Source organism: Dryobates pubescens, chromosome 19 (assembly GCF_014839835.1).
Source record: "Dryobates pubescens isolate bDryPub1 chromosome 19, bDryPub1.pri, whole genome shotgun sequence".
NCBI lineage: Eukaryota > Metazoa > Chordata > Aves > Piciformes > Picidae > Dryobates > Dryobates pubescens.
The window spans coordinates 2,687,297-2,713,135 of NC_071630.1; the positions used below are offsets into that span (position 1 = coordinate 2,687,297).

The window sequence follows — 25,839 nt, forward strand, 5'->3', positions numbered from 1 at the left end:
GCTGAGGGAGCTGGGGTTGCTTAGCCTGGAGAAGAGGAGGCTCAGGGGAGACCTTCTTGCTCTCTACCTGCAGGGAGGTTGTAGCCAGGTGGGGGTTGGGCTCTTCTCCCAGGCACCCAGCACCAGAACAAGAGGACACAGTCTCCAGCTGTGCCAGGGGAGGTTTAGGCTGGAGGGGAAGAGAAAGTTCTTCCCAGCAAGAGGAATTGGCCCTTGGGATGTGCTGCCCAGGGAGGTGGTGGAGTCCCCATGGCTGGAGGTGTTGCAGAGCCCTGTGGCCATGGCACTTGGGGCCAGGGTTTGGTGCCCATGGTGGGGGTTGGGTTGATGTTGGCCTGGATGAGCTCAGAGAGCTTTCCCAACCCAAACAATTCTCTGCCTCTGTGATCCTGAGCATCTTTGGAGCCCAGAATCCAGCAACTGAAAGGCACAACCTCAGTCCAGTTAGGTCCATTGGGACACTTCTGTCCCCAGCAGCATCTCTTGTTGTAAGCAGACCTCCCTGTGGCCTCTCAGTCTGTGAGGAAGAAAGGCAGAGAAAGACATCTGGCCAGGTGCTGTGGGACAGGCAAGGGCCAAGAGGCTCAGGGCAGGACTGCACTGGGCAGAAGGTGGGGTGGGGAGGCACCAGAGCAGGTTGCCCAGGGAGGCTTGTGGCTGCCTCCTCCCTGGACATGTTGGAAGCCAGGTTGGATGGGACTTGGAGCAACTTGATCTAGTGGAGGACATCCCTGCCCTCAGAAGAGGGCCTGGACTTGATCTCCCAAGGCTGCTTCCAACCCTACCCTACCCTACCCAACCCAACCCAACCCCATCCAACCCCACTCCATCCAACCCAGCTCCACCCCATCCAACCCAACCCCACTCCATCCAACCCAGCTCCACCCAGCTCCACCCCATCCAACCCAACCCCACCCCATCCAACCCAACCCCACCCCATCCAACCCAACCCCACCCCACTCCAACCAACCCCACTCCATCCAACCCAGCTCCACCCAGCTCCACCCCATCCAACCCAACCCAACTCCATCCAACCCAACTCCACCCAGCCCCCACCCCACCCAACCCCACCCCACTCCATCCAACCCCACTCCACCCAACCCTCCCAACCCAACTCCATCCAGCCCAACCCCACCCAGCCCCACTCCACCCAACCCCCCCAACCCAACCCCATCCAACCCAACCCTACTCCATCCAACCCTCCCAACCCAACCCCATCCAACCCAACCCAACCTCACCCCAGCCCATCCAACCCCACCCCATCCACCCCAGCCCCACCCAACCCCACCCAACTCCTGTGCTCCTCTGGTTCCCAAGTCAAACCACTCTTTGGAGCACCTCCCTTTTCTCCTGCTGCTTTCAACCACTCTCTCCAAGCAGTTACCTGCTGAGCAGCTTCCTGCTGTGGTCCTTCACCCCCTGCTTCCCAACACACTGCTGGAGCTGGCATTGCCTTTCCTGGGTAGCTCCTGCCCTCCCCCCCCCACCTCTGCACCTTGTTTGGGCACTGCAGGCAAGCTGCAGGCAGCACAGCCCCTCAAGGGGGACAATTCTTCTGCCTCTGAATTTGCAGCCTCCCTTGGGGGACCTTCATCTCCTTCTACAACCTTTCCTTGGAGGCTGTCAGGGAGGGACAGGACTGGGGGGGGGATGGAGCAAAAGGAGAAGTGGGGAGCTGGAGATTGGCTGTGAGGAAGAAGTTGTTGGGCAGGAGGGTGGTGAGAGCCTGGCCCAGGCTGCCCAGGGAGGTGGTGGAAGCCTCCTGCTGATGCCTGGAGGTGTTTGCAGCCAGGCTGGAGGTGGCTGTGAGCAACCTGCTGTGGGGTGAGGTGTCCCTGCCCATGGCTGGGGGTTGGAGCTGGCTGAGCCCTGAGCTCCCTCCCAGCCCTGACATCTCCTGCTGCTGGCTCAGCATTTCCAGGGCAGTGTTTCTGGGACTCCTCCTGAACCTGGAGCCACACTTGGCTTTGCAGGGCTCAACAGCCATTGGAGAGTCTATCAGAGAGCTGCTCTGCACTTCACTCCTCATCTTGGTGGTTTAAGGTGCTCTGGGGCCAGCTCAGAGCCAGGTTGGTGTCCCCAGAACCTTCTTTCTTCTGTCCAGATTCCACTTTCTTGCTGCTGGCACTGAGTTCTCCAAGTTTGCCTCTCCTGCTGCAGGGGGGCACTGGGGAGCAGCACAGAGTGGTGCCTGCCCTCTGTGCATCTTGCCAGCTGCTGACAATGGGTTTCAGAAGGGACCAAGTGGCTTGCTTGGGGGGTGCCCAAGAAGAGAGAGGGCAAAGGAGCAGGGTGGTTTGCTCCCCTTGGCTTCAGGCAGCACCAAGAGCTGGAGGAAAACTGACACTGGGTGGAGAAAGGGGAATGGAAACCAAAGAGTCCTGGAGGAGAAGGAGGCTGAGGATGGGGAAGAAGCTAAGCTTCAGCTGCTGTGTTTGTGTCCACAGGAGGAGGCTGCTGGCTCCAGAGGATGCTCTGGAGCAGGGAGCAGTCAGGCAATTGCCCACCCGAGCACTGCTGGACTGGGACAAGGAGCACAGGAGGAGGTGTGTGGTGGTACCAAGGGTCTGAGGGGTTGGGTGGAAGCAGCCAAGGTGCTGGGAACGCTGGGATAGCAAAGGCAGAGGGAGCTGCACCCACACTGGAGCGGTGCTGTGCAACAAGAGATGCCCAACACCCCTCCCCTCCCCAACCCTCCTGGGGAACAACTTCTTCCTCACAGCCAATCTCCAGCTCCCCACTTCTCCTTTTGCTCCATCCCCCCCAGTCCTGGCCCACCCTGACCCCCTCCAAAGTCCCTCCCCAGCTTTCCTGCAGCCCCCTGCAGCTCCTGGAAGGCCACCAGAAGGTCTCCCTGGAGCCTTCTCCTCTGCAGCCTGCACAACCCCAACTCTCTCAGGCTGTGCTCAGAGCAGAGCAGCTCCAGCCCTCTGCTCAGCCTCCTGGCCCTGCTCTGGACACCTTCCAGCCCCTCCAGAGCCTTCCTGGCACAGAGGCTGCAGAGCTGGGCACAGAGCTGCAGCTGTGGGCTCAGCAGAGTGGAGCAGAGAGGCAGAATCCCCTCCCTGGCCCTGCTGGCCACACTTCTGCTGCTGCAGCCCAGGCTCTGCTTGGCTCTCTGGGCTGCAAGTGCTCCCTGCTGGCTGCTGCTGAGCCTCTCCTCCCCCAGCACCCCCAAGGCCTTTTCTCCAGGGCTGCTCTCCAGCCAGTCCCTGCCCAACCTCCAGCAGTGCCTGGGATTGCCCTGCCCCAGCTGCAGGACCTTGCCCTTGTTGCTGCTTCCCAACTGCCTTTGAGGGCATCTCACACCCCCAGGGCAGGGATGAAGCTCCAGATGGCGCTTTCCTGAGACCACCTTAGCCTTTTCAGCCGCATGCAGGTGGGGAAATCCCACTTTCAGGAACCTGGAGGTGAAAAGTGGGGTTGGGAACCTTGCCCTCGGGCTTCCCTCCCTGCATGGAGCCTCTGCTGGTCTCCTTTGCAGCCTCCCCGAGCGCGTCGGCTCAGCCACCAGCACCAGCAGCGCCCTCATCAACAGCCGGCTCCAGGAGCTGGTGAAGCTCTTCAAGGAGAGGACTGAGAAGGTGAAGGAGAAGCTGGCTGACCCTGATGTCACCTCAGATGAGGAGAGCCCTGTGGCATGTGAGTTCCAGCTGGGGAGGGCTCAGCTGGTGGCTCCAGGTGCAGGGAGAAAGTTGCTGTAAGAGGCTTGGGGGGCAGCGTGGTTGGAAAGCTGCTTGATGGAGAAGGGCCTTGGGGGTGGGGGGGGAGGGATGACTGATGGCCACCTGAAGAGGAGCCAGCAGCGTGCTCAGGTGGCCAAGGAGGCCAGGGGCAGCCTGGCTTGCATCAGGAAGAGTGTGGCCAGCAGGGCAGGGATGTGGTTGTCCCTCCCTGCTCGGCATGGGGGAGGCCACACCTCGAATCCTGGGCTCAGGGCTGGGCTCCTCGCTCCCAGAAGGACATTGAGGGGCTGGAGAGGGTCAGGAACACAAATCCTGTGAGGAGCAAATGAGGCAGCTGGAGCTGGGGGTGTTCAGTGTCTTCAGAAGGGGAGGCTGAGGGGGGGAGACCTCACTGGCCTCTGCAACTCCCTCAAAGGAGGCTGGAGACTGATGGGGGGTTGGGCTCCTCTCACATGCAGCAAGGGCCAGGAGAAGAAATGACTTCAAGCTCCTCCAGGGGAAGGTTCAAGTTGGAGATGAGGGAAAATGCCTTCCCAGGAAGGGTCCCCAGGCCCTGGCCCAGGCTGCCCAGGGAGGTGGTGGAGCCTCCATCCCTGGAGGTGGTGCAGCCCCGGTGGCACTGTGAGCTCTGGGGGAGAGGGTTGGGGTCTTGCTGATCTCCAAGGTCTCTTCCCAGCTCAGCAGCTCTGTGGTTCTGTGATTTTCCTGCCCTGTCCAATGACCTCCCCCAGCCCCAGCCAAAGCAGCGCCTGCAGCAGCGCCGCCGCCGCCCCCTCCCCCAGGAGGGGCTCCGGGGGGGGACAAAGCAGCAGGAGCTGAGCACTACTGCCAGATGCTGTGCTGCACCTTCAAGCACCCACCCTGGCTGCAGCGCCTGAGGAGCTACCGGTTCCCCAGCAGCATCGACCCTCTCACCAGTGAGCCGTGGGGCAGGGGCAGCAGCCCAGGCTGGGCACGGGTGGGGAGGGCAGGGGAGAGGGGTGGGGAGGGCAGGAGGCTGGGCAGACGAGAAGGGAGGGTAAGAAAGGAAGCTTTAGACCCCCCCTGCAGTGCACAGGCTTTTCCCAGCCCCCGAGCTGCTGACCTCCCTCCTGAACTGCTGATTCGCCTTCTAAGTTTCCAACCTTCCGCCTGAAGTTGGTACTTTCCTCCTGCCTTCCCCCTCTCCCCCTCCTGCCTTCCCCCTCTTCCCCTCCTGCCTTCCCCCTCTTCCCCTCCCACCCTCCCTCCCTTCCCCTCCCTCTCTTCCCCTCCCTCCCTTCCCCTCCCGTGCTCCCTCTCTTCCCCTGCCGCCCTCCCATTCTCCCCCTCCCACCCACCCGCTCTCCCCCTCCTGCACTCCCACTCTTCCTCTCCTGCATTCCCACTTTTCCTCCTTATTTCCACTTCCCCCCCTACTACTTTCCACTTTTCCTACTGCATTCCTTCCTCTCTTCCCCGCTTCCCCTCCCTCTCTTCCCCGCTTCCCCTCCCTCCCTTCCCCTCCTGCGCTCCCTCTCTTCCCCTCCTGCCCTCACATTCTCCCCCTCCCACCCACCCGCTCTCCCACTCTTCCTCTCCTGCATTCCCACTTTTCCTCCTTATTTCCACTTCCCCCCCACTACTTTCCACTTTTCCTCCTGCATTCCTCCCTCTCTTCCTCTCTTCCCCTCCCACCCTCCCTCTCTTCCTCTCCTGCACTCCCACTCTTCCTCTCCTGCACTCCCACTCTTCCTCTCCTGTGCTCCCACTCTTCCTCTCCTGCATTCCCACTTTTCCTCCTTATTTCCACTTCCCCCCTACTACTTTCCACTTTTCCTCCTGCATTCCTCCCTCTCTTCCCCTCCCTCCCTTCCCCTCTTCCCCTCCCTCCCTTCCCCTCTTCCCCTCCCTCCCTTCCCCTCTTCCCCTCCCTCTCTTCCCCGCTTCCCCTCCCTCCCTTCCCCTCCTGCGCTCCCTCTCTTCCCCTCCTGCCCTCCCATTCTCCCCCTCCCACCTACCCACTCTTCCTCTCCTGCATTCCCACTTTTCCTCCTTATTTCCACTTCCCCCCTACTACTTTCCACTTTTCCTCCTGCATTCCCATTTTATTTCCTAAACTTAGGAGGGCTGGGAGTGCCAGGACCAGGGGCAATGGCTTGGAGCTGGGAGAGGGGAGACTGAGGCTGGAGATGAGGAAGAAATCCCTGGCAGTGAGGCTGGGGAGAGCCTGGCACAGGCTGCCCAGGGAGGCTGTGGCTGCCCCCTGCCTGGAAGGGTTCCAGGCCAGGCTGGATGAGGCCTTGAGCAGCCTGGGCTGGGGGGAGGGTTGAACTGGATGACCTTTAAGGCCCCTTCCAACCCAACCCATTGGAGGATTCTATGATCTCAGAGGTCTCTCCCAGCCTCAAGAGTGCTGTGATTCCGTGAGGGCTTTGGACACAAGCAGTGTGCTCTGCAGGGGGCTGGTGCTCACTTTGCCCCTGGAGCCCAGCTCGGCTGCAGTTAGGTGGTGCTGAAAAGAGACCTCCTGAAGGTGTCCTCCTTGCTCCCGGAGCAGGGCAGGGGATGAAGCACTGGGTCCGGCCAGCAGATCAAGAGGGAAGATTCTGCCGCTCTGCTGGGACCTCCCCTGGGGTGCTGTGTTCAGCTCTGGGGCTGAGAGAGAGACCTGGAGCTGCTGCAGAGGCTCCAGAGGAGGCCACAGAGATGCTCAGAGGGCTGCAGAACCTCTGCCCTGGGGCCAGGCTGGGAGGGTTGGGGCTGTGCAGCCTGCAGCAGAGAAGGCTGCAGGCAGAGCTGAGAGCTGCAGCTGCAGAGCTGCAGGGCAGCTGCAGGCAGGCTGGGGAGGGACTGCTGAGAAGGGGCTGTGGGGATAGGCCCAGGGGCAATGGTTTGGAGCTGGAGCAGGGCAGAGTTAGGTTGGAGCTGAGGAGGAAGCTGTGCAGAGGGAGGCTGGGGAGAGCCTGGCCCAGGCTGCCCAGGGAGGTGGTGGAGGCTCCATCCCTGCAGCCCTTCCAGCTCAGCCTGGCTGTGTCCCTGGGCAGCCTGCTGCAGCTGGAGCTGGCCCTGCTGCCTGCAGGGCTTGGGCAGGAGGCCCTTGGAGGCTGCCTTCCAAGCCAGTTGAGTGTGTGATTCTGTATCTGTGTGGTGGATTGCCAAGGCTGAGGTGTGCCCAGCTCACCCTGCTGTGGTGCCCTGTCTGCAGATCTGATGTATGTCCTGTGGCTCTTCTTCGTGGTCCTGGCCTGGAACTGGAACTGCTGGCTGATCCCTGTCCGCTGGGCTTTCCCTTACCAGACCCCAGCAAACATCCACCTCTGGCTGCTCATGGACTACCTCTGTGACCTCATCTATCTGCTGGACATCATCATCTTCCAGACTCGACTGCAGTTTGTCCAAGGAGGAGACATAATCGTGAGTGGCAGCCTCCTGCCCCCCACCACCGGCACCGGCAGCAGGGACCTCTCCCATCCCCAGCACAGCCTGGATGGTGCTGGGCACTGAGCTCTGACCTGAGCCCCCCAAGCTCTCCCAGCACTGCAGGTTTGACCCAGATGGCCTCCAAGTGTCCCTTTCAACCTGAGGAGGCCCTGAGCAACCTGGGCTGGTGGGAGGGGTCCCTGCCTTGGCAGGGGGCTTGGAACTGGATGATCTTTTAAGGTCCCTTTGAACCCAAAGCATTCTGTGATTCAGGGATTCCATTGATTCAGGGATTCCATTGATCCATGGATTCAAGGATTCCACTGATTCAAGGGTTCATGGATTCAAGGGTTCAATTAATTCATGGATTCAAGGGTTCATTGAGTCAAGGATTCCATTGATCCATTGATCCAAGGATTCCACTGATCCAAGGATTCCATTGATCCATGGATTCAAGGATTCCATGGATTCAAGGATTCCATTGATCCATGGATTCAAGGGTTCATGGAGTCAAGGGTTCAATTGATTCATGGATTCAGTTGATTCATTGATTCAGGGATTCCACTGATTCATGGATTCAAGGGTTCAATTGATTCATGGATTCAAGGGTTCATTAAGGATTCAGTTGATCCATTGATTCAAGGATTCCATTGATTCAAGGATTCCATTGATACATTGATTCAAGGATTCCATTGATTCAAGGGTTCAATTGATTCAAGGATTCAGTTGATTCATTGATTCAAGGATTCCATTGATTCAAGGATTCCATTGATTCAGGGATTCCATTGATACATTGATTCAAGGATTCCATTGATTCAAGGATTCCATTGATACATTGATTCAAGGATTCCATTGATACATTGATTCAAGGATTCCATTGATTCAAGGGTTCAATTGATTCAAGGATTCAAGGATTCCATTGATTCAAGGATTCCATTGATTCAAGGATTCCATTGATTCAAGGATTCCATTGATTCAGGGATTCCATTGATCCAGGGATTCAAGGATTCCATTGATTCAAGGATTCAAGGGTTCATTAAGGATTCCATTGATCCATTGATTCAAGGATTCCATTGATTCAAGGATTCCATTGATACATTGATTCAAGGATTCCATTGATTCAAGGGTTCCATTGATTCAACTGATTCATTGATTCAAGGATTCCATTGATTCAACTGATTCATGGATTCAAGGGTTCCATGGGTTCATGGATTCAAGGATTCAGTTGATTCATTGATTCAAGGATTCCATTGATTCAACTGATTCATTGATGCAAGGATTCATGGATTCAATTGATTCATTGATTCAAGGATTCCATTGATCCATTGATTCAAGGATTCAATTCATTCAAGGATTCCATTGATTCAGGGATCCATGGTTTCATGGATTCAAGGGTTCAATTGATTCAAGGGTTCAATTGATTCAAGGGTTCAATTGATTCAAGGGTTCAATTGATTCAATGATTCTGTGACTCGAGGATTCTAAGATTGCTGTGGCCATGAAGGGAGTGTGTGGCAGTTGGGTTACAGTTGGACTCCTGGGTTACAGTTGGACTCCTGGGTTACAGTTGGACTTGGGCTTAGAGGTCTTTTCCAACATTAATGATTCTGTGTTGATCATAGAATCATCCCAGGGCTGGAAGGGAGCTGCAGGCTCAGCCAGCTCCAAGGCCCTGCCATGGGCAGGGACACCTCACCCCACAGCAGATTGCTCACAGCCACCTCCAGCCTGGCTGCAAACACCTCCAGGCATCAGCAGGAGGCTTCCACCACCTCCCTGGGCAGCCTGGGCCAGGCTCTCACCACCCTCCTGGCCAACTTCTTCCTCACAGCCAATCTCCAGCTCCCCACTTCCAGTTTTGCTCTGTGCTGGTGACCATGCTGGCCATGACTTTCCTTTCTGCAAGGCAATGCTCAGTCTTCCTCCCTCTCTCTCTCTCTCTCTGTGTCTCCTTCCCCTCCCCAACCAGACAGAGAAGAAGGCCATGAAAGAGAACTACCTGAGATCGCAGCGCTTCAAGGTTTGCCACCACTCCCTGTGCTCAGCTGAACCTCCCAGCTTGAACCATGGCTTGCAGGTCACCTCAGCCAGGCTGTTCCTCTCCCTCTGTGCCTTTCAGATGGATGTCCTCTCCCTCCTGCCCCTGGATTTCTTCTACTTCAAAGTGGGAGTCAACCCTCTCCTGCGCCTCCCTCGCTGTCTGAAGGTGAGGCAGGGCTTACAAACCCAGGCAGGGCACCGAGGTGCAGTGCTGAGGAGGTCTCCCACACTGCCTGGGGGTAAGCTGTGGCTTGCCAGGCTCATCAGCCACAAGAGGATTGTCAGCTGGATGGGAAGCCTTGGCCCCACAGCCTTGCAGAGCTGCTGGCCAAAGGGCTCAGTTCGACCCCGAGCTTCTGAAGAGCATCACTTTGGGACAGAGGTGGAGCCCAGCCTGGGCCTGGCTCTTGGTGCTGCAGAAGGGCAGTGGAGGGGCACTGGGGGGGTCGTGCCAGGGGGGGTCTGCAGGCAGCTGGAGCATGCTGCTTTCCTTCCCCTCCCAGTACATGGCCTTCTTCGAGTTCAACAACCGTCTGGAGGCTATCCTGAGCAAGGCCTACATCTACAGGTGAGGGCAAGGGAAGGAGGGAGGGATGGAGGGAGGCAGGAGAGGAGGCAGGGAGGCACAGAGGCTGTGGAGCTGCTATTTGCCACCAGAGAAGGAGGCTCACCCTGCTCTCCACCCAGCCTGGGTTTCTGATTTGTGGTCCCACTCTCCCTGGACCAGCTGCTCTGCTGCAGGTGGAGCATGGAGGGCTCTGGACCCTCCATGGGTAGGATCACCTCTCCCTCAGCCAGCAGGGACAGAGGTGCTGGGAGTGAAGGGGAACCACCAGTGGCAAAGATGCTGCTTCTTGTCAGACCTCACCTCCAATCCTGCCTCCAGCTCTGCTGTCCCCAGCAGGAGAAGGACACAGAGCTGTGGAGGAGGCCACAAGGATGCTGCCAGGGCTGGAGCAGCTCTGCTGGGAGCACAGGCTGAGGGAGCTGGGGCTGTGCAGCCTGCAGAGGAGAAGGCTCCAGGGGGAGCTCAGAGCTGCTGCCAGCACCTGAAGGGATCCTGCAGGGAGGCTGCAGAGAGACTTTGGCTGAGGGGGTCTGGAGCCAGGCCAGGGGGGAAGAGTTTGGAGCTGAGGCAGAGCAGGGTCAGAGTGGAGCTGAGGCAGAAGTTGTTCAGCAGGAGGGAGCTGAGGCTCTGGCCCAGGCTGCCCAGGGAGGCTGTGGCTGCCTCCTGCCTGGGGGTGCTCCAGGCCAGGTTGGAGGAGGGCTTGAGCAATGTGGTCTTGTTGAGAGGTGTCCCTGGGCATGGCAGGGGGGTTGGAGGAGATGACCTCTGAGGTCCCTTCCAACCTGAGCCATTCTAGGATTCTCCAGGCACTCCTGGAGCTGCAGGGCTGCAGGGGCACACGTTTGGGTGCTCTGTGGTTCCTGCACTGGCAGGACCTCCCTGGGCAGCACTCAGCTCTGTGGTGCTGGAGGGGATCTGATGTGTTTGCAATCACAGCATGGGAGGCTTGGAAGGGACCTCTGGAGCTCACCCAGTCCCTTCTAGAGCAGGGGCACCCAGGGCAGGGCACCCAGGAGCACATCCCAGGGGGGTTTTGCAAGCCTCCAGAGCAGGAGGCTCCACAGCCTCTCTGGGCAGCCTGCTCCAGGCCTCCAGCAGCCTCACACAGTGAAGAAGTTTCTCCTCCAGTTCAAGTGAACCCTCCTGTGTTCCAGTTTGTCCCTGCTGCCCCTTGTCCCATCCCTGGGCACCTGAGAAGGGCTGAGCAGCATCCTCCTGGCCTCCACCCTTCAGCTGTGCTGTTTTGATCAGCATTGAGAAGGATCCCCTCGAGCCCCTCTCTTTTCCAGGCTGAAGAGCCCCAGGTCTCTCAGCCTCTCCTTGTAAGGAGGGTTCTCCAGTCCCCTTAAGCACCTTGGTGGCCTCCCCCAGGCAGAACTCAGATCACCTCCCCTCCTGCTCTCTCCTTTTCCTTGCAGGGTGATTAGGACCACTGCCTACCTGCTGTACAGCCTGCATGTCAACTCCTGCCTCTACTACTGGGCATCAGCCTACGAGGGGCTGGGCTCCACCACCTGGGTCTATGATGGAGAAGGAAACAGGTAGCAAGGCAGGGCTTGGGTCCTCCTGCATCACAGCTTGCTGCTGAGGAGCTGGAGCAAGAAAGGAGGCGTAGGGAGGCAGCTGGGAATCGATAAAGCAAAGCCCTGAAGCCAAGGGCTGGGGATGCCAGGGGGGGAGATGGTGGAGCCAGGGAGGATGAGGTGGACAGGAGGGGTGGGATGGGCAGCAAGGTGTGGTGTGGTGCTGCAGGGGAAAGCAAGGCTGCAGCTGGGCTGGGAGGGGAGGAAAGTGAGGTGAAAGAGGCCTTCATGCCTTCCAACCACCCTTGAGAGGTCTTCTCTTTGCCTGCCAGCTACATCCGCTGCTACTACTGGGCAGTCAAAACCCTGATCACCATCGGGGGCCTGCCAGACCCCAAGACCCTCTTTGAGATCATCTTCCAGCTGCTCAACTACTTCACAGGGGTCTTTGCCTTCTCTGTCATGATAGGGCAGGTGAGCAGCAGCCATGGGGGTGCCCAGCCTCAGCTGGGGAAGGGTTTCACAGAATCAGAGAAGAGAAGAGGTTGGAAGGGAGCTCTGGAGCTCACCCAGTCCAAGCCCCCTGCCAGAGCAGGGCACCCAGACCAGGGCACCCAGGAACACAGCCAGGGGGGGTTGAAAAGCCTCCAGAGAAGGAGGCACCACAACCTCTCTGGGCAGCCTGCTCCAGGGCTCCAGCAGCCTCACACCAAACAACTTTCTCCTCCTCTTGAGGTGGAACTTGCTGGGCTCCAGCTTGGGCACCACCCCAAGGAGCCTGGCACCTCCATCCTGCCCCCCAGCCCTCAGCTATTGATCAGATCCCTCTCAGCCTTCTCCTCTCCAGACCAAACACCCCCAGGGCTCTCAGCCTGTCTGCACAGCAGAGCTCTTCCAGGCCCTTCAGCATCCTCACAGCCTCTGTTGGACTCCCTCCAGCAGTTCCCTGTCCCTCTGGAACTGGGGAGCCCAGAGCTGGCCACAATCCTCCAGCTGTGGTCTCAGCAGGGCAGAGCAGAGGGGGAGGAGAACCCATGGGCTTGGTCCACAGGTTTGCACCTCCAGGTTTGTTTCCCCTGTGGGAGCAGCTGCTCAGCATCAGTGGAGGACAAGAGGGATTTGGCAGATGCTACAAGGACTCAGCATAGCAGCTTGAGGCTGCTCAGCCTGGAGGATGGATGGATGGATAGGTGCCAACAACTCAAACAGCTCTCCCACCTGCAGTACTGTGGCCAGCTCTGGAGCCCTCAACACAGGAAGGACCTGGAGCTGATGGAGAGGGTCCAGAGGAGGCCACAGAAATGCTCAGGGGCTTGGAGCAGCTCTGCTGGGAGGCCAGGCTGAGGGAGCTGGGGGTGTTCAGCCTGGAGAGGAGAAGGCTCCAAGGAGACCTAACAGCAGCCTGCCAGGACCTGAAGGGGGCTACAAGAAGGATGGAGAGAGACTGTTTGCAAGGGCCTGCAGGGCCAGGCCCAGGGGCAGTGGTTTGAAATGAGAGCAGAGCAGATTGAGCTTGGATGTGAGGAACAAGTTCTGCCCCAGGAGGCTGCTGGAGCCCTGCAGCAGGCTGCCCAGGGAGGGGGTTGGGATTCCAGCCCTGGAGGCATTCCAGGTGAGGCTGGAGAGGGCTGTGGGCAGCCTGCTCCAGCTGGGGATGGCCCTGCTGGGGGCAGGGGTGGTTGGACTGGATGAGCTGTGGAAGCCCCTTCCAACCCAAGCCCACTCTGTGCCTCTCTTGCTCCCCTCTCAGATGAGGGACGTGGTGGGCGCCGCCACCGCCGGCCAGACCTACTACCGGAGCTGCATGGACAGCACCATCAAGTACATGAACTCCTACAGGATCCCCAGGGCCATCCAGAACAGGGTCAAAACCTGGTATGAGTACACATGGCACTCCCAAGGCATGCTAGGTGAGACCCCCTGCCCCACGGGGCAGCTCTTCACACCCCTCCCCCTGTGTGCCCTGGGGCAGCACTCCCAAGGGGCAGCTCTTTGCCCTTCTCCCCCTGTGTGCCCTGCAGCAGCACTCCCAAGGGGCAGCACTTTGCCCTTCCCCCTCTGTGTGCCCTGGGGCAGCACTCCCAAGGGGCAGCACTTTGCTCTTCTCCCCTCTGTGTGCCCTGGGGCAGCACTCCCAAGGGGCAGCACTTTGCCCTTCTCCCCCTGTGTGCCCTGCAGCAGCACTCCCAAGGGGCAGCACTTTGCTCTTCTCCCCTCTGTGTGCCCTGGGGCAGCACTCCCAAGGGGCAGCACTTTGCCCTTCTCCCCTCTGTGTGCCCTGCAGCAGCACTTTGCCCTTCTCCCTCTGTGTGCCCTGGGGCAGCACTCCCAAGGGGCAGCACTTTGCCCTTCTCCCCTCTGTGTGCCCTGCAGCAGCACTCCCAAGGGGCAGCTCTTTGCCCTTCTCCCTCTGTGTGCCCTGCAGCAGCACTCCCAAGGGGCAGCACTTTGCCCTTCTCCCCCTGTGTGCCCTGGGGCAGCACTCCCAAGGGGCAGCACTTTGCCCTTCTCCCTCTGTGTGCCCTGCAGCAGCACTTTGCCCTTCTCCCTCTGTGTGCCCTGCAGCAGCACTCCCAAGGGGCAGCACTTTGCCCTTCTCCCTCTGTGTGCCCTGCAGCAGCACTTTGCCCTTCTCCCTCTGTGTGCCCTGCAGCAGCACTCCCAAGGGGCAGCTCTTTGCCCTTCTCCCTCTGTGTGCCCTGCAGCAGCACTCCCAAGGGGCAGCACTTTGCCCTTCTCCCTCTGTGTGCCCTGCAGCAGCACTCCCAAGGGGCAGCACTTTGCCCTTCTCCCTCTGTGTGCCCTGGGGCAGCACTTTGCTCTTCTCCCCTCTGTGTGCCCTGGGGCAGCACTCCCAAGGGGCAGCACTTTGCCCTTCTCCCTCTGTGTGCCCTGCAGCAGCACTTTGCCCTTCTCCCTCTGTGTGCCCTGCAGCAGCACTTTGCCCTTCTCCCTCTGTGTGCCCTGCAGCAGCACTCCCAAGGGGCAGCACTTTGCCCTTCTCCCTCTGTGTGCCCTGCAGCAGCACTCCCAAGGGGCAGCACTTTGCCCTTCTCCCTCTGTGTGCCCTGGGGCAGCACTCCCAAGGGGCAGCACTTTGCCCTTCTCCCTCTGTGTGCCCTGCAGCAGCACTCCCAAGGGGCAGCACTTTGCCCTTCTCCCTCTGTGTGCCCTGCAGCAGCACTCCCAAGGGGCAGCTCTTTGCCCTTCTCCCCTCTGTGTGCCCTGGGGCAGCACTCCCAAGGGGCAGCACTTTGCCCTTCCCCCTCTGTGTGCCCTGCAGCAGCACTCCCAAGGGGCAGCACTTTGCCCTTCTCCCTCTGTGTGCCCTGGGGCAGCACTCCCAAGGGGCAGCACTTTGCCCTTCTCCCTCTGTGTGCCCTGCAGCAGCACTCCCAAGGGGCAGAACTTTGCCCTTCTCCCTCTGTGTGCCCTGGGGCAGCACTTTGCCCTTCTCCCCTCTGTGTGCCCTGCAGCAGCTGCTTTGCAGAGCCCAAGCTGCTGCTGTTGGATGAGAGGTGTGGGGGCTGGGGGGGGCTTATTTTGCTGTAGGGGCTTGTTTGGCCACCTATTGAATCACAGACTGGGTTGGAAGGGCCCTTGGAAGGTCATCTGTGCCCTGCAGTCAGCAAGGACATCTGCAGCTAGAGCAGGTTGCCCTGAGCCCCATCCAGTCTCTCCTGGAGTACAGGGGACGCCACCAGGTGGTGGCACCTTGGTGAGCCAGCATCCCTTAGAGCTCTCTGACTCCAGCATCCCACCTGCAGCTCCCAAAGCAGGGGGCAGTGAGGGGCAGTGAGGGGCAGAGGGGGTCCAATGGCAACCCCAATGTCTCACCCTACCACTACATCCAGGAATGCTTTGGCTTGGAAAAGCTCTCTGAGAGCATCCAGGCCAAGCAGCAGCCCAACCCCAGCCTGGCCCCCAAACCCCTGCCCCCAGTGCCATGGCCACAGGGCTCTGGGACACCTCCAGCCATGGGGACTCCACCACCTCCCTGGGCAGCCTCTGCCAGGCCCTGACCCCTCTGGCACCAAAGACATTTTGCCTCCTCTCTGACCTGAGCCTCCCCTGGGCAGCTTGAGGCCATTTTCTCTTGTCCTCTCGCTCCCCAGGCAGGACCTCTGTGCCCTCTGTCCTGGCTTGGTCTCCCTGCTCTGTCCCTGGGAGCTCTCAGCACGGCAAAGGGAGGCTCCCCACCAGCCCTTGGCTTTAGGCTTGCAAGCTGGTGGCTGCTGACAGGCTGGAGGGAGACCCTTCTGAGCGAGCTGGCTCCTGCCCTCTGCCACCAGAGCAGGCTAACTCTGCCCCAGGCTGCTCTGCCAGTGCCACCCCAAGGCCATGCTCTTGGGTGCAAGGCAACAGGCAGCTCTCTGCTGTGCCCCCCAGATGAGACAGAGCTGCTGGTGCAGCTGCCAGACAAGATGAGGCTGGACATTGCCATCGATGTGAACTACAACATTGTGAGCAAGGTGGCCCTCTTCCAGGTACCCTCTGCCATGGGGGTGCCCAGCTGGCACAGCCTTGGCACCAGGGGGGCAGGGGGAAGGGGGCTGGAGGCTAATGAGGACCACTGTGGGTCTGGGGGGGGGGGGGGGGGGGGGTCTGTGGAGTTGGGGAGGGGGAGTCTGGGGGGTTCTGGTGGAGTGTGTGGGGCTGGGGTTGGGATCCCTTGGGGCTGAGGGCTGTAATCAGGATCCTTTGGGGCTTAGGGGGTTGGGGTTGGGATCCCTTGGGGCTGAGGGCTGTAATCAGGATCCCTTGGGGCTTAGGGGGTTGGGATTGGGATCCCTTGGGGCTGAGGGCTGTAATCAGGATCCTTTGGGGCTTAGGGTGTTGGGATTGGGATCCCTTGGGGCTGAGGGTTGTCATCAGGATCCCTTGGGGCTTAGGGTGTTGGGATTGGGATCCCTTGGGGCTTAGGGGGATGGGGTTGGGATCCCTTGGGGCTGAGGGCTGTAATCAGGATCCTTTGGGGCTTAGGGGGTTGGGGTTGGGATCCCTTGGGGCTGAGGGCTGTAATCAGGATCCCTTGGGGCTTAGGGTATTGGGATTGGGATCCCTTGGGGCTGAGGGCTGTAATCAGGATCCCTTGGGGCTTAGGGGGTTGGGATCCCTTGGGGCTGAGGGCTGTTATCAGGATCCTTTGGGGCTTAGGGGGTTGGGGTTGGGATCCCTTGGGGCTGAGGGCTGTAATCAGGATCCTTTGGGGCTTAGGGGGTTGGGATTGGGATCCCTGAGGGCTGTAATCAGGATCCCTTGGGGCTTAGGGGGTTGGGATTGGGATCCCTTGGGGCTGAGGGCTGTAATCAGGATCCCTTGGGGCTTAGGGGGTTGGGGTTGGGATCCCTTGGGGCTGAGGGCTGTAATCAGGATCCCTTGGGGCTTAGGGGGTTGGGATCCCTTGGGGCTGAGGGCTGTAATCAGGATCCCTTGGGGCTTAGGGGGTTGGGGTTGGGATCCCTTGGGGCTGAGGGCTGTAATCAGGATCCCTTGGGGCTTAGGGTGTTGGGATTGGGATCCCTTGGGGCTGAGGGTTGTCATCAGGATCCCTTGGGGCTTAGGGGGTTGGGGTTGGGATCCCTTGGGGCTGAGGGCTGTAATCAGGATCCTTTGGGGCTTAGGGGGTTGGGGTCCCTTGGGGCTGAGGGCTGTAATCAGGATCCCTTAGGGCTTAGGGTGTTGGGATTGGGATCTCTTGGGGCTGAGGGCTGTAATCAGGATCCTTTGGGGCTTAGGAGGTTGGGATTGGGATCCCTTGGGGCTGAGGGCTGTAATCAGGATCCTTTGGGGTTGATGGGGTTGGGATCCCTTGGGGCTGAGGGCTGTAATCAGGATCCCTTGGGGCTTAGGGGGGTGGGGCTGGGACCCACTTGGCTGTGTCTGGGCTCAGGGCTGTGACAGGCAGATGATCTTTGACATGCTGAAGAGGCTCAGGTCCGTGGTCTACCTGCCTAACGACTATGTCTGTAAGAAGGTAAGGAGATGCCCAGGAGGGCATCTAAGGGCCATGCAGGGTGGGGAAAGCCAGGCCTGGCTCAGCACTGTGCCTGGAAGGGAGTCCAGAGCAGAAGCCTCCTGCAGCTGGCCCTGAGCAAAGGCTGACCTCGTCTGCTGCAGCCATGTACAGCAGGAGGCAGCCTGCAGAGCTGGGGGAGGCTTTGGGACCAGGGGATCCTGAAGGCTGGCAGTGCTCTCTGAGATCATCCAGACCACGCAGGGTGGAGGGTGCCCAGAGAAGAGCAACAAGAGAAGGCTGAACTCTGAGTCCAGCATCCCACCTGCAGCTCCCAAAGCAGGGGGCAGTGAGGGGCAGAGGGGGTCCAACAGCAACCCCAATGTCTCACCCTACCTGTACAGGAGTGCTTTGGCTTGGAAAAGCTCTCTGGGATCCTCCAGGCCAAGCAGCAGCCCAACCCCACCCTGGGCACCAAACCCTGGCCCCCTGTGCCATGGCCACAGGGCTCTGGGACACCTCCAGCCATGGGGACTCCACCACCTCCCTGGGCAGCCTCTGCCAGGCCCTGACCCCTCTGCCACCAAAGGAATTGTTCCTCCTCTCCAACCTCAGCCTCCCCTGGCACAGCTCCAGGCCAGGTCCTCTCCTTCCATCCCCTGAGCCTGGGGAGCAGAGCCCAAGCCCCAACCTCCCTGCAGCCTCCTCTCAGGGAGCTGCAGAGAGCAAGGAGGTCTCCCTCAGCCTCCTCTGCTCCAGGCTGAACCCCCCCCAGCTCCCTCAGCTGCTCCTCCCTCCCCAGCCCTGCTCTCCAGACCCTTCCCCAGCTTGGTTGCCCTTCCCTAGCCCTGCTCCAGCTCCTCAGGCTCCTGCTGGGGGTGAGGGCCAAGTCAGCAACAGCAGAGGCAGAGGATCACATTGGACAGATCCAGAGACCTCTGAGGATGTAACAGCTTGCCATGAGCTCTCCCTGTCCTGGGCACCTGGATGGCAGAGCCATGAGCTCTCCCTGTCCTGGGCACCTGGATGGCAGTGCCATGAGCTCTCCCTGTCCTGGGCACCTGGATGGCAGAGCCATGAGCTCTCCCTGTCCTGGGCACCTGGCTGGCAGAGCCATGAGCTCTCCCTGTCCTGGGCACCTGGATGGCAGAGCCATGAGCTCTCCCTGTTCCTGGGCACCTGGATGGCAGAGCCATGAGCTCTCCCTGTCCTGGGCACCTGGATGGCAGAGCCATGAGCTCTCCCTGTCCTGGGCACCTGGATGGCAGAGCCATGAGCTCTCTCTGTTCCTGGGCACCTGGATGGCAGAGCCATGAGCTCTCCCTGATCCTGGGCACCTGGATGGCAGAGCCATGAGCTCTCCCTGTTCCTGGGCACCTGGATGGCAGTGCCATGAGCTCTCCCTGATCCTGGGCACCTGGCTGGCAGAGCCATGAGCTCTCCCTGATCCTGGGCACCTGGATGGCAGAGCCATGAGCTCTCCCTGTTCCTGGGCACCTGGCTGGCAGAGCCATGAGCTCTCCCTGTCCTGGGCACCTGGATGGCAGAGCCATGAGCTCTCCCTGTCCTGGGCACCTGGATGGCAGAGCCATGAGGTGTCCCTGTTCCTGGGCACCTGGATGGCAGAGCCATGAGCTCTCCCTGTTCTTGGGCACCTGGATGGCAGAGCCATGAGCTCTCCCTGATCCTGGGCACCTGGATGGCAGAGCCATGAGCTCTCCCTGATCCTGGGCACCTGGATGGCAGAGCCATGAGCTCTCCCTGTCCTGGGCACCTGGATGGCAGAGCCATGAGCTCTCCCTGTTCTTGGGCACCTGGATGGCAGAGCCATGAGCTCTCCCTGATCCTGGGCACCTGGATGGCAGAGCCATGAGCTCTCCCTGATCCTGGGCACCTGGATGGCAGTGCCATGAGCTCTCCCTGATCCTGGGCACCTGGATGGCAGAGCCATGAGCTCTCCCTGATCCTGGGCACCTGGCTGGCAGAGCCATGAGCTCTCCCTGTTCCTGGGCACCTGGCTGGCAGAGCCATGAGCTCTCCCTGATCCTGGGCACACACAGAGCACTCCTCCTCCTCATTGCAGGGGGAAATTGGCCGTGAGATGTACATCATCCAGGCTGGACAAGTGCAGGTCCTGGGGGGACCTGAGGGCACAACAGTGCTGGTGACTCTGAAGGCTGGATCTGTGTTTGGGGAGATCAGGTGAGTGAAGCAGTGCCAGGGAGCCAGAGGGAATCCCTGCTGCTGGGCTCTGGGGGAGCTGGGTGGGAGGTGGAGACACCAGCACCAGCCCAGCCAAGAGAGGCAGGGAACTGCTGGAGGCAGTCCAGGGCAGGCTGCAGAGCTGCTGAGGGGCCTGGGGCAGCTCTGGGAGCAGCAAAGGCTGAGAGAGCCCTGGGGCTGAGAGCCTGGAGCAGAGCAGCCCCAGAGGGCAGCTGAGCAATGCTCAGCAAGAGCTAAAGGAGCTGTGGGGGGCAGGAGGCTGGGGCCAGGCTCTGCTCAGGGGTGCCCAGGGGCAGGACCAAGGGGCAGAGGGCACAGACTGGCAGCCAGGAGGAGAAAGTTGTTTGGTGTGAGGCTGCTGGAGGCCTGGAGCAGGCTGCCCAGAGAGGTTGTGGAGCCTCCTGGTGTGGAGAGCTTCCAACCCACCCTGGGCACTGTGCCCCTGGGCACTGTGCTGTGGGTGCCCTGCTGGGGGCACCTGGGGGGGGGGGTGGGGGGGGTTGGACTGGATTCACAGATCCATGGAATGGGTTGGGTTGGAAGGAACCCTTCAAGCCCAGAGAGTGGTGGTGAATGGTGCCACAGCCAGCTGGCAGCCAGGCACCAGTGGTGTGCCCCAGGGAGCAGTGCTGGGCCCCATGCTCTTTAATATCTTTATTGATGATCTGGAGGAGGGCATTGAGTCCATCAGCAGGAAATTTGCAGCTGACAGCAAGCTGGGGGCAGGAGTTGATCTGCTGGAGGGTAGAGAGGCTCTGCAGAGGGACCTCAACAGGCTGGGCAGAGGGGCAGAGGCCAAGGGCAGGAGATTGAACACAGCCAAGTGCCAGGGGCTGCACATTGGCCACAACAACCCCAGGCAGAGCTGCAGGCTGGGGGCAGAGTGGCTGAGAGCAGCCAGGCAGAGAGGGACCTGGGGGTGCTGGTTGATGGTAGGCTGAACATGAGCCTGCAGTGTGCCCAGGCAGCCAGGAGGGCCAATGGCATCCTGGCCTGCATCAGGCAGAGTGTGGCCAGCAGGAGCAGGGAGCTCATCCTGCCCCTGTACACTGCACTGGTTAGGCTGCACCTCGAGTCCTGTGTCCAGCTCTGGGCTCCTCAGGTCAGGAAAGAGGTTGAGCTGCTGGAAGGTGTCCAGAGAAGGGCAACAAAGCTGGGGAGGGGTCTGGGGCACAGCCCTGTGAGGAGAGGCTGAGGGAGCTGGGGCTGCTTAGCCTGGAGAAGAGGAGGCTCAGGGGAGACCTTCTTGCTCTCTACAACTACCTGAAGGGAGGTTGTAGCCAGGCAGAGGTTGGTCTCTTCTCCCAGGCAGCCAGCACCAGAACAAGAGGACACAGTCTCAGGCTGTGCCAGGGGAGGTTCAGGCTGGAGGTTAGGAAGAAGTTCTACACAGAGAGAGTGATTGCCCACTGGGATGGGCTGCCTGGGGAGGTGGTGGAGTCCCCATCCCTGGAGGTGTTCAGGAGGAGACTTGCTGGGGTGCTTGGTGCCATGGGTTAGTTGTTTAGGTGGTGTTGGATTGGTTGATGGGTTGGCCACGATGATCTTGAAGGTCTCTTCCAACCTGGTGTATTCTATGTATTCTAAGCTCATCCAGCTCCAACCCCCTGCCAGGGACCCCTCCCACAGCCCGGCTTGCTCCTGGCTGCATCCTGCCATCCGGGGAGGGGGAGGGGGACGGGGGGGCGGCCACTGGATGGTCTCCAGGGGTCCCTCCCACGCTGGGATTCCATGCTAAGGGTGATCTGAAGCCATGCTGGGGCTGTGTGCCCCCCACCCTCCCCCAGCACTGACCTCCCCCCCCCCCCTCGCCCCCGTCCCTCCCAGCCTGCTGGCGGCCGGAGGGGGCAACCGGCGCACGGCCAACGTGGTGGCCCACGGCTTTGCCAACCTCTTCATCCTCGACAAGAAGGACCTGAACGAGATCCTGGTGCACTACCCGGAGTCCCAGAAGCTGCTGAGGAAGAAGGCCAAGTGAGTGCGGGGCTGCTGCTTGCTGGCAGGGGCTGGGGGAGGCAGGGAGAGAGCAGAGCCCTGGGTTCCGGGGGGCGAGGGGAGGTGGAGGTGGGGTCCCTCTGTGCTAATTGCTTCAAGCATCACTTCCATCACTTCCATTTGTTCCTCTGCCCTCCCTGGGCGGGGCCAACAGGTCCTTTGCTCTTAAACATCTGCTTTTTCTCCACTGAAAAGAAACAACACCCCCCTACCCACCCCCCCCCACCCCCGGGCTGGACTCATCTCCCCCTCCCCTTGCTCCAGGAGAATGCTGAGGAACAACAAGAAGCCCAAAGAAGAGAGGGCAGCCCCTGGGGACTCGCTGATCATCCCCCCAAAACCTGAGACCCCGAAGCTCTTCCAGGCTGCCATGGCTGCCACGGGGAAGCTGGGAGGCAAAGGGCCACTGGCACAGCTCCGGTGGAGGCTGAGGGAGCTGAAGGCCCTGCAGGTGGCACAGGTGAGCCTGGCAGGGTGGCAGCCCGGGTGCCAAGGCACTGCTCCCCCTCGCTGCCTGCAGAGTGGCTGGGCAGCTGCCCTGCAGAGAGGGGGCTGGGGGTGCTGGCTGGCAGCTGGCTAAGGGTGAGCCAGCGGTGTGCCCAGGTCACCAGCAGCCTGGCCTGGAGCAGCAATGGTGTGGGCAGCAGCAGCAGGGCAGGGATGGTGCCCCTGGGCTGGGCACTGGGGAGGGCACAGCTTGAGCACTGTGCTCAGGTCTGGGTGCCACAGGATAGGAAAGAGGCCTTGGAGGGTGACCAGAGAAGAGCAAGAAGGCTGGTGAGGGGTTGGGAGGGCAGGGAGCAGCTGAGTCTGGAGAAGAGGAGGCTGAGAGACCTCATTGCCCTCTACAGCTACAGAGGAGGCTGCAGTGAGCTGGGGGCTGGGCTCTCCTCCCTGGCATCAGCTGATAGAAGGAGAGGAACTGGCATCACAGAATGGTTTGGGTGGGAAAAGCTCTGTGGGATCAGCCAGTGAAGCAGCAGCCCAACCCCATCCTGGCTGCACCAAATCCTGGCCCCCAGGGCCATGGCCACAGGGCTCTGGGACACCTCCAGCCATGGGGACTCCACCACCTCCCTGGGCAGCCTCTGCCAGGCCCTGACCACTCTGCCACCAAAGACATTTTGCATCCTCTCCAACCTCAGCCTCCCCTGGCACAGCTCCAGGGCAGTTCCTCTCCTTCCATCCCCTGAGCCTGGGGAGCAGAGCCCAGCCCCAGCCCCACCTGTCCTTGGCTGCAAGCTGGCATCCAGGTCATAGTTTCATAGAAGGGTTGGGTTAGAAGGGACCTCAAAGCTCAGCCAGCCCCCAGCCCCCTGCCATGGGCAGGGACCCCTCCCCCCAGCCCAGGCTGCTCAAGGCCTCATCCAGCCTGGTCCTCAGCACCTCCAAGCAGGGAGCAGCCACAGCCTCCCTGGGCAGCCTGTGCCAGGCTCTCCCCAGCCTCCCTGCCAACCATTCCTTCCTCCTCTCCACTCTCCCTCTGCCCTCTGCCAGCTCCAAGCCATTCTCCCTGCTCCTGGCACCATGAGATGCTGAGGTCCAGTGTGGCACCGTGGCTGAGGGCAGAGGGCAAAGGCTCTGCTGAAGATGGTTGCTGTTTTAATTTGCCTTTTGTTTCTGGCTCCCAGGGTCCCACCTCCAGCCCAGCACCCTCCAGATCCCCAGGGCACCAGAGATCACCTCCCACCTCCCACCAAGCTCAGCAGGGAGGAGCAATAGTCTCCAAGTCTGCTGATAACTTGGTCACCATCCAGGTGATTGCTGCTGCTCAAGGGGAGGAAGAGATCCTTGCTGCTGAGATTGCAGAGAAAGAAGAAGGCAAAAAGGAGAAGTGAAAACCCCCAGCAGGTCCTGGAGCCAGGCAAGGACAGGGGGGAGAAGTCTTTGTCCTTAATCCCTTCCCACCGTGGCTGTAGAGCTTTGTTGAGTGCTGCAGGTAGGATCTGCCTCAATTGTTTTCTGCCTAGAGCCTCACCCAGTGGGGACAGAACCTGCTGCCCCCTGCCCCAGCACCACAAAGTGCCCAGGAAGAGGGAGACCTCATGGCTCTGCCATCCAGGTGCCCAGGAACAGGGAGAGCTCATGGCTCTGCCATCCAGGTGCCCAGGACAGGGAGAGCTCATGGCACTGCCATCCAGGTGCCCAGGAACAGGGAGACCTCATGGCTCTGCCATCCAGCTGCCCAGGACAGGGAGAGCTCATGGCTCTGCCATCCAGGTGCCCAGGACAGGGAGAGCTCATGGCAAGCTGTTAGATCCTCAGAGGTCTCTGGATCTGTCCAATGTGATCCTCTGCCTCTGCTGTTGCTGACTTGGCCCTCACCCCCAGCAGGAGCCTGAGGAGCTGGAGCAGGGCCAGGGAAGGGCAACCAAGCTGGGGAAGGGTCTGGAGAGCAGGGCTGGGGAGGGAGGAGCAGCTGAGGGAGCTGGGGGGGGGTTCAGCCTGGAGCAGAGGAGGCTGAGGGAGACCTCCTTGCTCTCTGCAGCTCCCTGAGAGGAGGCTGCAGGGAGGTTGGGGCTTGGGCTCTGCTCCCCAGGCTCAGGGGATGGAAGGAGAGGACCTGGCCTGGAGCTGTGCCAGGGGAGGCTGAGGTTGGAGAGGAGGCAAAATGTCTTTGGTGGCAGAGGGGTCAGGGCCTGGCAGAGGCTGCCCAGGGAGGTGGTGGAGTCCCCATGGCTGGAGGGGCTGCAGAGCCCTGTGGCCATGGCCCTGGGGGCCAGGCTTTGGTGCAGCCCTGGTGGGGTTGGGCTGCTGCTGGACTGGATGACCTCAGAGGGCTTTTCCAAACCGTTCTGATTCTCTCTCTGTGTTTCTTGTGGAGGTCCTTTGTCTGCTTTATTTCTTCCACTCTGTTTCCAGGCATGGTTACTAAGGAAGGTAGAATTCCCTCCTCCCTCTCCCTCTCCTCTTTCAAAAGAGAGAAACAGAAGATCCTGGGGGCCAGGGTTTGGTGCTCATGGTGGGGTTGGTTTGCTGCCTGGGCTGGAGGATCTCAGAGAGCTTTTCCCAGCCCCTAGGAGTCTCTGAGGTAAAGCTTTCAGACAAATAGTTGGCTGTGGTGGCTTTGGTCATTTGCTGTATCTCCAATAAACCTCCCTAGATCCTCATTCATCTGCTGTGGGTTTCCTTCACCCTTCCACTCATTTCCCATCCCTTTCGTTGTGTTTGCTGCTCTCTGATGCCCTGGCAGAGGCAGGGAGAGCCCCACAGGGTTTGCAGTGGGCTTGCCAGGGGGTCAGAGGTCATCTAATGCCAGGAGAAGAATGGTAAATGGTTTGATGTCCAGAAGGAGGTAGGGGGAGGGGGAGGGTAAGCTCTTCTTGGCTGGCCCTCAGCTGTGTGGAGACCTTGGTGTGTTCAAGGTGCAACATTAGATGGGGATGGACAAGTCTGGAAGGGCAGGGAAGGTCATAGTGTCATAGGATCAGTCAGGGCTGGAAGGGACCACAAGGATCAGCCAGCTCCAACCCCCCTGCCATGGGCAGGGACACCCCACACTACCTCAGGCTGCCCACAGCCTCATCCAGCCTGGCCTTAAACCCCTCCAGGGACAGAGCCCCAACCACCTCCCTGCACAACCCATTCCAGGGCTGCACCACTCTCCTGGGGAAGAACTTCCTCCTCCCCTCCAGCCTCAATCTCCCCACCTCCAGCTTCATTCCATTCCCCCCAGTCCTATCACTGCCTGAGATCCTGAGCAGTCCCTCCCCAGCCTTCTTGGAGCCCCCTGCAGATCCTGGAAGGCCACAATGAGGTCACCTCAGAGCCTTCTCTTCTCCAGACTGAACAGCCCCAACTCCTTCAGTCTGTCCTCACAGCAGAGCAGCTCCAGCCCTCTGCTCATCCTCCTGGCCCTGCTCTGGACACCTTCCAGCCCCTCCAGATCCCTCTTGGGATAGGGGCTCCAGAACTGGAGGCAGGACTCCAGGTGGGGTCTCCCCAGAGCTGAGCAGAGGGGGAGAATCCCCTCCCTGGCCCTGCTGGCCACACTTCTCTTGCTGCAGCCCAGGCTCTGCTTGGCTTTCTGGGCTGCAAGTGCACACTGAGAGCTCCTGCTGAGCTTCTCCTCCCCCAGCACCCCCAAGGCTCTCTCCTCAGGGCTGCTTTCCAGCCAGTCCCTGCCCAGCCTGCATTTGTGCCTGCCATTGCCTCCACCCAGCTGCAGGACCCTGCCCTTGCTCTTGGTGAACCTCCTGAGGTTGGCTTGTGCCCACCTCTCCAGCCTGCCCAGCTCCCTCTGGATGGATCCCTTCCCTCCAGCTGTCTGCTGCCCCACACAGCTTGGTGTCATCAGCAGCCCTGCTGAGGGTGCCCTCAGTGCCACTGTCCATGGCACCCACAGAGATGTTGAGCAAGCCTGGTCCCAGGAGTGATCCCTGAGGGACTCTGCTTGTCCCTGGCCTCCCCTGGGCCATGGACCCATGGACAGCCACTCTCTGGGTGCAGCCATCAAGCCAGTTCTGT

At 60.3% G+C, this 25,839-nt stretch overlaps 1 protein-coding gene across 1 annotated transcript in view; it reads left to right on the top strand.

Annotated features, from left to right (window-relative positions):
- The window catches only part of CNGB1 (cyclic nucleotide gated channel subunit beta 1), a 46,660-nt gene extending 23,450 nt beyond the window's left edge, over nucleotides 1-23,210 (top strand). Inside the window, exons 21-35 of the mRNA XM_054170289.1 lie at nucleotides 3,485-3,642; nucleotides 4,418-4,603; nucleotides 6,853-7,061; nucleotides 9,037-9,087; nucleotides 9,187-9,273; nucleotides 9,611-9,675; nucleotides 11,094-11,216; nucleotides 11,531-11,672; nucleotides 12,949-13,108; nucleotides 15,588-15,685; nucleotides 17,092-17,175; nucleotides 19,238-19,356; nucleotides 21,205-21,351; nucleotides 21,637-21,832; nucleotides 23,004-23,210. Of these exons, the coding sequence (XP_054026264.1) occupies nucleotides 3,485-3,642; nucleotides 4,418-4,603; nucleotides 6,853-7,061; nucleotides 9,037-9,087; nucleotides 9,187-9,273; nucleotides 9,611-9,675; nucleotides 11,094-11,216; nucleotides 11,531-11,672; nucleotides 12,949-13,108; nucleotides 15,588-15,685; nucleotides 17,092-17,175; nucleotides 19,238-19,356; nucleotides 21,205-21,351; nucleotides 21,637-21,832; nucleotides 23,004-23,210 (2,032 nt within the window). The remainder of the gene's footprint in view (nucleotides 1-3,484; nucleotides 3,643-4,417; nucleotides 4,604-6,852; nucleotides 7,062-9,036; nucleotides 9,088-9,186; nucleotides 9,274-9,610; nucleotides 9,676-11,093; nucleotides 11,217-11,530; nucleotides 11,673-12,948; nucleotides 13,109-15,587; nucleotides 15,686-17,091; nucleotides 17,176-19,237; nucleotides 19,357-21,204; nucleotides 21,352-21,636; nucleotides 21,833-23,003) is intronic.
- Nucleotides 23,211-25,839: the final 2,629 nt, after the last annotated feature.